General features: G+C 45.3%; 1 protein-coding gene across 2 annotated transcripts in view; it reads right to left on the reverse strand.

The window, feature by feature from the left end:
- AP4B1 (adaptor related protein complex 4 subunit beta 1) overlaps window positions 1-13,234 on the reverse strand; it is a 266,201-nt gene that overhangs the window by 75,939 nt on the left and 177,028 nt on the right. For both annotated transcript variants that reach the window (XM_069238727.1, XM_069238728.1), the window contains exon 8: window positions 7,329-7,432. In XM_069238727.1, the coding sequence (XP_069094828.1) occupies window positions 7,329-7,432 (104 nt within the window). The remainder of the gene's footprint in view (window positions 1-7,328; window positions 7,433-13,234) is intronic.

Consider the following 13,234-nt stretch of genomic DNA (forward strand, 5'->3'; position numbering starts at 1 on the left):
ACACCAGATGGCGGGATGTGCACAACATGTGTATCTGCAGCTACACATGCCATCGAACATATATATATATATATTCCAGGAAAGCCATAGAAATTGAGCAGTTGTAGTTTCTTAACATAAGTATGGCTGAGTATAACAATACCTGCTGAATTTCTATGGTTTTGTGTGTGTAAAACATGACCCTAACTATAACGTCCCTGTAACCTTTGGTTTTGTCAGTGAATTACTATGTCTTTTTTTCATGTAAAGTAATATACAATTACCATACATTAGTTCAACCGCCGCCGCTGAGGTTGGCTATGTGAGTGGGTGCCTGTTTTCTGTTTTCATTGGCACACAGATCTGCAGATCATTTGCAATTTGACACTGGGTTTAGGCGGAGCACTGCTGTAGAGGCGCCACCCAAAAATTATTTGGCCAATTGTTTGCCCATAAAAGGTCCCCCAGAGACCCCTACATATTTCCTATAGGGTCAGCAAACCTCTTCCCTGATCCCTTATGTTATTTTTCATTTATATTTTCTCCCCGGGGATTAGACGAGAGAGAAAATAGCAGCTGCAATTTTTCATTCAGGTTGCAGCCAACCAATCAGGGCCTTGTTTTTGGATTTGGATCCACGGTTATCCACGGATTGGCATTCCTGGATATCTATATGTTTATTTCCTTCAATAACGTCGAAACTACTGAACAGATTTACAACAAATTACAAACAGGGCTCCTCTCAACCAAGATCTAGGTTTCTGGCAAATTTTGTGTAATTCCATTCAGCAGTTCGGGCTGTAGCCGTGTCTAAAAATTGCAAAATCCCTATAGATACAGCATAGCGAAAAACTGATTTGGGTCCTCCCCTTTATTTCGGCCCTCGGTTGACGAATCACCCCAAAACTTTCCACAAATCGCCTAGTTTGGGAAATATCGTGAAGATTCGCCAAATGGTGCCAAATTTATTAGCAAAACAGGAAACGCTTCGTCTATGGGAAAATTTGGTCCTAACTATAACTAACAACTGGCTATAGCCAGTAGGATAAGGATATATATATATATATATATATATATATATATATATATATATATATATATATATATATATATATAGGGTTGAGGCATTTATAGTGTACTAATAAACACACATACATTACAACAGTAGTGTGAACCTCACATGAGAAAAACATTATTTATTGGCTCACAGATTGCATGTTATAATTTCTTTACACACAGAAACAACTCTTCTAATAGACACATGGACTGTCCATTGTGGTTTTACCTTTCTGAACAAACTTAACCCTTTGAATTCTGGATTTTAAAAGCAAATACGCTTGAAAAATGCCATGTCATAAATCATATATACAGATTGGCAGGATGTAATTTGTTATTTATCAGCATTTTTGAGAGAGGGGAAAGGGTATCACAACCCACTTGAGACTTCGCCTCTTGTGAGCCTAGGCCCTTCCCAACATTACCTCAATGTATGTCTAAAAACCTCAGACATTCAAATGAAAACCAATTACAGCGCAGTTATGCTTACAAGTTAAAAACAAGAAAAATAAACAAACAAGTTACATACCTTCAGTTATGCTCTTGCAAGTGCATACCCCATTTAACTGCAGATTCATCTTGTGAATACCCCCAGGCACTAGACTTGATCCGGAGATTTTTCTGACCTCCACATCAACTTCATTCTGCCCCGGAAGTGACTCTGGAGTCACATACAATCACCGCTCATGCATGATGATGTCAGTTTTTTTCTTGACTCGGTCTGCGCCATCAAAAGCTGAGCTTAACAACTGATCTCAAGTGATAGTGAGCAGATTCCTAGACTGAAACCTTTTTTAGATGGAAAAAGAGACTATTCCTCTGGGCAGGCAGGCAGGAGGGTGGTGAGGTCTCTCTGATTAAATAGAACATCTACCAGAAAGAGCTTTACAGATGATTAGTAACTTGTGAATAGATACCAAAGCAGTACCTTCCAATGTGGTGGGTCAGTGAAATGGCTCAGACCACAATGTACTGCAGGACCAAAAGGTCGAAATGCCCTTTCGACCGGACCTGGTTATCAAGGCTATAGCACTTCATGAACGTGAGAACTTGCACCCACCTTGCACTCTGCCACATGTCCAGAACAGGCAATATGTGCACCAACACAGTGGTAGCAGCCTTAGATCTGGTTGAATTAGGCCTCAGCCTCTCTGGAGGCTGCTTCCCAGCCAGTGCAGAGCAGATCTTAATACACAGGACTGTCTACCTCAATATGGTCCTTTTTTGTACTGCTTTACCTTTCTTGGCCCGAGAGAACCCTACAATGAGCTGATTGTCCACGTGATGTCCCTTGGCACGATCAATGTCAAAGTTTAAGGCTTTTTTGGGTACAAATAGCAGTCTTTTTTTGAGGGATGGGGGGGAGCACAAAGAATGTTTGAGGAGTAATGGATTGTCTGATAAAAAAAGGTGGCACAGCCTTTAGCAGCAACACCATCGTATTCTGCAAAACAAGTTAACTTGGGATTAAGTAGGTGTTTTGTGACAGATCCCACAGACCTTGTAGCTCACACACACAGTGTGTTAACCGTCTCGAGAGTAAGAAGAAGTCAAGGACAGCTGTGCATTGGCTGACGTGGGGTGCACATCAAAATTTGAGAACCAAATTAAGATCCCATAGTGGCCTCACAAATGTCTTAGGAGGGAGCATATGGACCAAACCTTCAGGAAACGCATCACAACCAGTGACTTAAACTAGGTCTAGTAAGTGTGAAAATGCCAAAAGGGCTGACAAATAACCTTTTAACCATTCAAAAGGCAACTTCTTGCTGAGCCGAAGACAGCACAAAAAGCAACATATCTGACAACTATGCTTGCAGTGGGTCTGGATAGCAGGAACCACACCAGGCAACAAACCTATCCTAGTGCATACTGTTTTCACTGATGGATGCCTAGCTGCCAAAATTACACTCACAACTTCAGGAGCTAGGGTGAATACAGTCACTTGCTGCCGCTCAATCTCCATCTATTGAGGTGCAGTTTGCGCAGGCTCGATGCAGTACCCTTCCCCTCAGCTACGACAGAAGATCCTCTGGAAGCAGCAGCTTAATTGGAGTACATATGCTCATGCTCAGGTAACACACTCTAATACTCCAAGGCAATGCCACTAGAATGACTTAGGGCAGGTTGTTCTTGATCTTCTTCAGAACTCTGGAAAGTAGAAGCAGTGGTGGGAAAGCAAACAGGAGCCCTGAGCTCCACTCCAGGAGGAACGCGTCTTTGGAACAGTGCCTTCTTGGGAACTCCAATGCTTAAAAGTGTGGACATTGCGGGATCTCAGCGGTAGTAAAAAGAGCAAACTAGGGCTGTCCCCAATGAAGGAAGACACCCTGCTCTGCCTCCCAGTGTAACCTGCTGCTCGTCATCCACTAAGCATCTACAGCCAAGTTTGATTGCCTTGGAGTTTAGAGATTCCGCTCAGTGCTTCACCACCAGAAAACCCCTTGGTGTCCAACCATTTACAGAGGTGTGGAACCTCCTGGCATAGCGCCCAAGACCCTACCCTACACCACAGTACCACATGGTGGTGGGGTAGCTTATGAGCACCTGTGCCAGCCTGCCTCTGATGGTAGGCAGGAAGGCCTTCAAAGAGAAGTGAATCAACCTCAACTCCAACAAACTGATATGGAGTTGAACTTCCGTTGGAGGACAGTGGTCTCTGATATCCATCTCTGCCAAATAGCCTCACTAATCCAGAAGGGATGCATCAGTGACCACTGTCAATTCTCAGCAGGGTAAGGAGAGGTGTCTGCCACTGATCCAATAATGGTCCAGCAGCCAGCACTGCACATCTTTTGCAGTCTCTTCTGAAATCTGGATACAATCTGATAGAGTCCCCTGATTCTGTTTCCACTAGGTCTTCATGTGCCACTGCAGAGCCCGCATATGGTTCCCCTGCTGCAGCAGTAGGATACAGTAGGCCAACAATCCCAGGAGCCCCAGGGTCATCCAGGACAGAGGCTGAAACATCAGAATCATAGGCTGACTGTCCTGGGCTCTCTGCTCCAGAGAAAAGGCACAGAACCATACCATATCAAGAGAATGGCTCTGATGAAAGAAAGAGTCCACAAAGGAGTCAGGTGTGACTTTGGCGCATTGCTAGTAAACCCCACTGATATGAGGTGGTTTACTGTCATCTGGAGGTAGCTGATGACTACTTGGAGTGAGCCTGCCTTCAACAGCCAGTTGTCCAGGTAAGGGAAGACTGGTACCCCCAACCTCCAAAGATATGCTGCGACCACCAACATCACTTTTGTGAACATCCAAGAGGTCGAAAGGGAGCCCTATGAAGTGAAAATGCTCCTGGCCCACTGTGAACCCCAGGTAGCAACTGTGGTCCCGCAGGATGGGGTTATATAAATAAGGTCCAACATCACCATCCGATCTCCAGGGTGTAGGCCAGAAACTATCTGAACTAGCGCAAGCATCTTGAACTTGTCCTTCTACATGAATACATTGCTGGCGCAAAGTTCTAAAATAGGAGAAAGGTCTACATCCTTCTTCAGGCAAACTTAACACCCAGTTCCCACTTCCTGGGCTTGAACCCTATCTATGGCTCCTTTAACTAAAATACCCTGCACTTCCTGCTATAAGATGGACAGATGGTCCTCTGTCAGCTGCCCTAATGGCGGTGGAAGGTGCAGCGTAGCCCCAATGTACAATTGTAAGGGCTCTCTCTTATCTGAAAGGATGGCTTGCCACTCTTGGAGGAAATATCAGATCCTGCCTCTGAAAGGGTGGCTATGAGCAGGCAAGGACACACTAAAGCAGTTTTGCAAATGCTGGTTGGGTGGGGGACTGTGCTGCACTTTCTTCCCCGCTGTCCTTAGTTTTGTCATTGTGAGATGCAGCCTCTACCACGAACGGGCGGAAAAATCCACTGGGACGGTGGAAGAGCCAGACGCTGGCAAATCTAAAACCTAAAGCCATAGCCCAGAAAGGGGATAAAGTGTTGGAATTGTCTGATGGGGGCAGAAAGACGCAAGAAACGTGCTGTGGCACGGTTTGCCTTAAGCCGTACCAAGCCCAAATCTGCCTAGTGGACAAATAAGGCAAGATCATTCAAACAGCATGTCCATCAAAGTTGCCTGGACATAAACCCGGAGGAGTGCACAGACCTCATCTTGGCATGGACTTGAAGTGCCGCAGTTGTACCCATTGCTCAAACTAAGCAGTTGGTTGTGTCGAAACCAAACTAGTTTACAAACCTTTCTTAGTCGCAGGCCATTCTGGATAGGTTGGGACAGGGACAGTCTGAGGTTACTGGGAACAGCATTCAATTCCTGAGCCACTGTGCCCATAGGGCCTAGAATGCAGTTGGCATTCACTTAATGCAAAGCAAGGCTCATGGAAGAAAGGCTAAGTTTGCCAAAAGTTTTCTATTCTTTTTGACTTACAATCAGGAGGGGGGGGGGGAGGCACTGTATTTACCTCACTCTCCTAGCGTAGCAAATGGTGCAGAAGCTGTGTGACTTGCCTATTAATTGGTAGTCCGGAACATAGTTTGGCTTAAGTGGGTATCTATGAGGGGTTTATTAGAGTTCTGAAGGTGCCTGACCAGGCTGGTGCACCTCTGTCAAAACACTTGTCTCCACCTCCACAGTTGTAGGGCCAGTACTTCTGCCAGGAAGTTGTAGGGCTAGTACTTCTGCTGGATAACAATGGCAAAGCAGGCACTTTCCTCAGTGGCCTGGACAGGAGGCGAAACAAGACCAGCATCGGGAGAAATGTCCCTGGCATCTTGGAGTTCTTCATACCAATTTTCTTCATTATATTGGGGGGCAAAATCATCCCCATCACCAATCATTGTCTGAATCAATGTCTAAAAGACTGAGCAAAGTATAGACTTACCCCATGGTAAGGGCAAAGTATCAGGGTCAGAGTGGTTGCCTAATGGCTGCGTTCCCCCTCAGTTTGAGATGTGGTCTCGATTCAAAGTCCTGGTCGATTCTGCTCGGAGTCAGTAAGCACAATGGGCTGTTAGTCCTTCTCCACTCTCTGTGTTATCAGCACCATCGTCAATGAAAGGGGATCCAGAGTAGCAGGTGGGGCCTGAAATTAAGTTGGCAGCAGAACCTGTGAGGAACGAGATGCAGGTCTGAGGGACACATAGCACTGAAAAACAACCCGCTGTCGGGCCCTGCGGATCCTTGGGGCCTATGGGCATGAGTAAAGTTTAGGAAATGAGGAGCATTGTGTTCCTACAGGTGAGCTGGAAAGTTGGATTATAACAGAACTAGACTTGGAAACAGCTTCCATGGAGATCAGGAGCGAAAGCAGGAGGCACTCTGATGCTCTCGCTTTTTCTCTAGAGCTGAAAGTTGTGGAAAGGGGCCACTTCCTGCTACAATTTCATATGTTTGTTTTTTAATTCACCAGAAGACTTAAACTGCAACAATAATCAGGGTTGGGCAAGTCTTTGGGAACTTAGTAGAGTCTTCCAATTTTTGGTGACACATAACTTCCCCTTGTGGACCCTTATGGCCTTCAGATTCATCTGAGTGCAATCTATTCTAATGGATTTGTAGAGTGCATGGCTACTTGAAGGCATCCCAGCACAGTCAGCACACGTCTTGGAACCGTGCTCCCACCGCAGGCACCATAAGCATGCTTAGTGTGAGTCTGTCACAGACATACATTTTGAACCATGTTGTTTTAGGGGGGAGGCATTTCCCCTTGCACAGTATTGTAGAAAGTTTTTTTTTAAATGGTTTAAAGAGACCAAGGAACAGCTTCGGATCCACATGTGAACATGCAGAAAGGAAGGAACTGGCGTCAGCACGCATGGATGGCACTTATATGTGGCTCTGTTTGTCACTTCCCGGAGCGGAACGGTGTTGGCACAGAGCTGCACACTGCCACCTACCGGTGTGCAGGCATACTGCTTTAAAGTTTTGGATCGAGTTTGACGCATGGGATGGGGAATATTCAAAAAGTGAGAAATCTGCAGTTAGAAGCATCCATCAGAACTTTGATCAAAAAGGTTTTGTGGTTCAAAAAATAAATCCGCTGGACTGTGCCAAATCACTTAAAACGGCTATAAGATTTGTAAAGATACCTATCAATGTTAAATCAACATTAACAAAACAGTATAAGCAACCCACAAATTTCACCTCATCGCTAACAATCGAAAACATTTAGCACTAACTCGCTATCTGAAAACACAGGTTAACTTTTGGAGAATGGATTAAAAAATATAAGTAGGTTTTTGCCTTAGTCATAACTTACCTAGGCAGGAGAAAACATGCAAATTTAAATGTCTTTTTTCTTTGGATATTTAGCTCACACCCTACCTCATTATCTTGAATATTATCCTCGCAGCCAGGTAGTGCTTGGCAGATGGATTTTGTGCACTGAGGAGACAGCCAGACAAGGTTGCGAAATGTTTGTATAACAGCTGAAATGCAACACAATACAGAACAGTTTAGACCACGGTTTAGAGTTGGCAAATAAAGGGGTTTTACGATATACGCGCTAGTGTCAACCACAGTAAGGTACCCACTAATATACTAACCAGGCATCACATTTGTGACAAAAAGAAAAGTTGTATGTGGTGGCCAAATTTGCCACATTAAACAGGGGTTTTCCTTACAAGTGTCAAAATCTTTAGATCATTTCCAAATTTGCTAAAACATAAACTTCTTAGTTTTTAAAGACTTAGGCCCTCATTACAACCCTGGTGGTTGGCGGAGAAGCGGCGGTCTTACCGCCAACAGGCTGGCGGTAAAAAAAAATGGAGTCATGACCGCCATGGTCATCAGCCACTTCTCCGAACCGACTGCCAAGGCGGAGACGACCACTGGGCTGGAGACTTGAGTGTCCAGCCCAGCGGCCGTCACAAGACCTCCGGCGGTATCATGAGCCGGCTGACCGCCATGGATTTCATGGGGTTGGGAACCGCCATGAAATCCATGGTGGTAAGCACTATCAGTGCCAGGCAATTCCTTCCCTGGCACTGATAGGGGTCTCCCCCACCCCCCACCCCGAGTCCTTCCCGGACAACCCTCCTACCCCGCCACCCCCCTCCCCACCCTCACCATCACTATACAGACTCACACCCGACACGCACGCAGACACCACCAACACACATACCCACACACACCAACAAACATGCCAACAGCCACACACACAGTCATACACGCACACCCACTTTCAGACATACACGCACACATCCATACAGACATACATACAGACACGCACACATTTCCAAACACACAACACCCCGCATGCAACACGCACTCACACACCCCCTCTACATACTCAAACCCACACCCCCATGCACGCACACAACACACCCTCACCCCCCTCCCCTAACGGACGATCAACTTACCTGTCCGTTGATCCTCTGGGAGGGGACGGGATCCATGGGGGCTGCTCTGCCGCCAGCACCCCGTCAACAGAACACCGCCATGCTGAATCACGTAACGTGATTCGGTGGGCGGTGTTCTGTTGACGGGCGGTGGAGCAACCTCCATTTCCCCGCCAACCACCAGTATGGCTGCTGGCGGCTCTCCGTCCGGAAAAGGACGGAGGCTGCCAGCAGTCATAATTCGCCGAGCAGAATACCGCCAGCACTGGCGGTCTTCAGCACGGCGGTCCCAAGGCGGTCTTGTGAAAAGACCGCTGAGGTTGAAATGACCACCATAGTATATGTAATTGCGGCTCGCTGACCTCTACAGGGGCGGGGTGGGTGCAGCACGTGGTGGGGCCAGGGTTGGAGGGGGTTGTGGACAGGAACATTTATTAATTTAAAAGCCTGTGCAGGCTATGTCCAGCCTGGCAACACATTGCTAAGAGTAAGAGTGAGTCAGGGGAAAAGGGGCTAAATGTGGGGTGGAGGGCATATGAGTGTGGCAAATTTTGAAGCAAATGGGATGAACTCCTGGCCGGTATTATGCACCGCCACTTTTTAAAGATCACCAGCCACCACTAAATAATAGCCAAAATTATAATACATGAAAGCACACAAACTATCAATCACCGGAGGCTGGCCTTTACCACATACACAGAAGAATCAATCATGGACCGGGATCATCACCAATGAAAACGTTTTGTGTTAGGAGTCCTTGTGGTCTATTCTTACTCAAGGTCAACATATGACTACCATATTAACGATAGAACCTTTAAAAGAATTAAACATCTGACTTTAGAGCTTTACATACAGTTCCATTAAATTTCAGATACAAGATGTTTAAAGAAAATCACTACAAAGTCAACAGTTTCCTCTTTGTTATATGTTACAGTCCCTTCAAATGAATATATATATGAATATATAACAATCAAAAACGTACAAAACCTTGCTAAATGTGCACCAAGATTGTAAGCTGAGTAGGACTGCTTAGATATGGGGTAGCTAATCACCAAATAACGGAAGTACTGATTTTCCACATCTGTCCATGTGTATCAAATGAACAACGCCAAATTGCTTTTTGAAGGCCTGTTTTTTTTCAGTGCCATTGTCAATCAGAGCCATTTGTAGTAATATATTATATAGGGATTTGGGTCTGTCCATTTCACCCACTTGTTTATTTACCAGCATTTTCCATCCATTGGCTTGAGACTTTGGCAATCACATCTTGGCTCACCCCAGAAGAACATGGCAATTTCACCAGAATCTAATGGCTGGCAGGATGCTGGTTTACACCTCTAAAAGGTGGGCATGTACTGAAGAGCAAAGTGACTATTTTACAATTAAAGACATCTGTTGGCTCCTCGTAGCGTGTCCTGTTGCTTCCATCTCCCTCTTTTTTGTTCTCTTGCAGCTGTCTCTCCCATTACTCTTCTGTCTTTTCAGTGTTGCTCCTCCTTTCTCCCCCTTTACCCACTGATTTCTCTGCCCCTCCTTCTTTATTGTGATATTCCACTTTTTCCCGATATGCATCTCTGACTCAGTCCACCCTTTCTCCCTCTTTTCCCTGGGTGTCACTCTTTGTTCCTTTCACATTTCCCTGTAATGCTCCTTGTTTTCTCTGTGTCACTTTTCCTCCCACACCTCCCATACGTACCTCTTTCCCATCCTTCAAATTACCCCGCGTGCTCCTTGTTCCCATCACATACATTTCCCTCAAAGAGGCTTCTCATTAGTTCTGCCAAGAACAGGAACCTTTTTTTTTTTTTTTCATTTCCTAGAAATGAAAGGCTGTCCATATCGAAAGAATCCTTCACGGTGCACTTTCTGTTTCTATGTCAAATAAACATCCGGGTAAAAGGAGCCTTTATTATAGACCTCCCTTTCTTTCTATCTCACAGAAATTAAGAAGTACTATGATAAAGGCAATATCACCAAAGATGCGATGACTCAATGCAGGATCACCACAAACAAACTCTACTAATGAAACCTATGTTTTCTGGACAAGGAAACCTGACACACATTTTGAGGCACACTTCATCATCAGTACCTTTACCCCAGTGCTTAATTTGTGCTTGTTGTTTCCAGTGCTGAGCACCGGCACTTATTATTGAGGGACGGGGCTTATTCTTCTGCCTCAAGCATTTGGTGCGAGTAAAAGACACATATGGGAAAGATAGAGGAAGAGAAAAACGAAAAAGTGTCACAAAGAGAGCTGCAAGAGTGAGCGGAAGGGGCAGGGAGTCGCTTTATATGGATTCAAGAGGCCCAAGATGGCTTCAGGATTACGCTTCCTGAGTATTCTGTGTTCACACATGTAATTGTAGCAGCCGCGTATTTGAGGAGGGCTCTGAGCACCAGCACCTCTTTATTTACAAATTAAGCACTGCTTTACCCTGTCATCCTAGAAAGGTGGTTCTAACAGGGATCTTTATAAGAGGTTGCTGGACGTGAAAGGGCATCCAGATTTTAATAAAATGACTTCAATGTGAACCCAAGTATTTCTATTCATTAAGGATGCCATAGGTAATATTAAAATAAGAAATCTGGGATGTATCCTGCAGGCTGACTCAAAATATCTTTCTGAGTGTCGGTAGGCTTCAACTTGTACAAATGCCCAACGGGTCAAAGGCTATAATCAGGGCCATGAATAATTCCCCTCTCAATGGTAAACATACCCCTTTGTACACATGATATCTAAGGAACATGGGATTCCTGCCTTTTTTCATAAAACTGGGATGCCGAGACTTTATCTGTGCAAACCTAAATCCACGTGATCATGAAGAAGCTACAGTAGTAGCTATATATAACAGCCATTTTAATGAGTTGGACTATAATCCTGCTCAGGACATAAAATACACCAGAACGTATTCATCTGCCACAGCAGACAGGGCAGTCATGCATAGTTTGAGCTGATTCCTGTACCAAGGAGTAGATTCATGTAAATATAGCAGTTTACATATCCAACTAACTGATAAAAGATCCATATTTTCAGTGAGTTGCCAACAAAAGTCTGCGGCCCAAAAGAGATTTCAAAGCAGGGACCTCCCCCACCGATTGTACAATCCTTCAAGGTGGGCTTTCAAGTTTTATTTTATTTCAAGTACAACACTCAAGTAATGGTAATAATCTACCTATTCAACAAAACTAAACAGAGTTGGCCCCGAGACTCGTGACGATGTTTAACGAAGCATATGCACTAGGTCACCTGCCACCACCTAGTAAAGAAGCAGTAATTATCCAGTTACTTAAATCAGGGAAAGGGGCATCAGAAGTGGGAGAGTATAGGCTGCTATCCATGTTGAATGTTGATTATAAGATATTGAGTGGTATTTTAGCCTCCCGACTTCTCCCCTTTATGCCACAAATAATTCACTCCGATCAATCTGGGTTTATTCCAAATGCAACGTGGCAGCTAATATCAGACGTCCTAGGGCCATATTAGTGGATACCTCATATGACTGAACCAGTGCTGCTATGTTATCTGTAAATATTAAAAGGCATTTGATAGCCTCAAGTGGGCGCACCTCTACGAAGTCATGACCCGTATGGGACTTGGACAGAGACTTGTGGCTTGGAAGAAGCTCCTATGTACTAGCCTCACAGCCAGAGTGAAGACAGGGCAGACTATTTCAGAGGGCTTTGGGGTAGAGTGAGGTACAAGGCAGGGGTGCCCATTATCCCCCTTGCTTTTTGCCATCTCCATGGAGCCCCTGTCAGCATTAGCCCAGACAGGAGCTCACTTCGAGGGACTCCTAGCAGGGGAAGACGTACAGCGTATTGCATTGTACACTGATGATCTGTTATTATTTTTGTGAGATACGGGAAGCGATCTGCAGGGGGTGCAATGCCTTTTGAACCGCTCTGCACCGGTTTCAGGACTTAAAGTGAATTGGTCCAAAACAAAATTGTTCCTTATTGAGGAAAATTAGATCCCAGTTAACTTGCCTGGGGATTTAGAGGTGGAGCCCTGCTGCTTGCCATACCTGGGTCAAGGTGTACCGATCTGTCCAGGACACGTTTGAGGGTAACTACGGGCTAGTCATTCGCAACCTGAAGGCATCTATTGCCTTCTGGCAGACACTGCCCATATCAGTGACGGGAAGAACTGCCCTCCTGAAAATGGTGGCACTACCACGGTGGCCATATTCCCCTGAACTCCCCCTTTTGTTCTTGCCGTTATTGAAGGAGGGATGGAACTGTTATGGCCTGCGGACCTGGACTGCAACAGGTGTAACTAAACTGGGTTACCTGTTCCAGGTTGGGATCCTAACCCCCTTTGAGACGTTTAGCGTGGAATTTAATCTACCGGGAAGACAATTCCTGAACCGCTGGGCAGCATTGACAATCATACGTAGGCACTGGAGAATGGGAGATGCAGAACCGCAAATTCATGGGTGCTATTCTTACATCCTGCAGGCAGCCAGGACGGTGAAGGCAGTTACTTGTCAATATCGACATTTACAAACAGAGACCCTCAGGCCCATTGATGAACTACAAAACAAGTGAGAGGCTGACCTGGGAACCACTATATCAGAGGCAGAATGGAGGGCATACTGGATAGAATGCCGAGAACCTCCAAAAATGCCAGGTTTCAGCTTATTAACTTCTATATCCTACACAGAGCATAATTAAAGCCAGAAAGGATTAATAGATACTTCAACACACATGATGTGGCTTGTTACCGCTGTAGAGAGGTGGGGGCGTCCTTCATGCACAGGCTGTGGACATGTCCTGTTCTTAATCAATACTGGACAGAGGTTGTACAACGACTTGCCAATATTATCGAAAAACCTACTTCACTTGCACCCGCTCATTGCTTACTGCATTGGTATCCACACACTCCTAAGA

Source organism: Pleurodeles waltl, chromosome 6 (assembly GCF_031143425.1).
Source record: "Pleurodeles waltl isolate 20211129_DDA chromosome 6, aPleWal1.hap1.20221129, whole genome shotgun sequence".
In the NCBI taxonomy this organism is placed as follows: Eukaryota; Metazoa; Chordata; class Amphibia; order Caudata; family Salamandridae; genus Pleurodeles; species Pleurodeles waltl.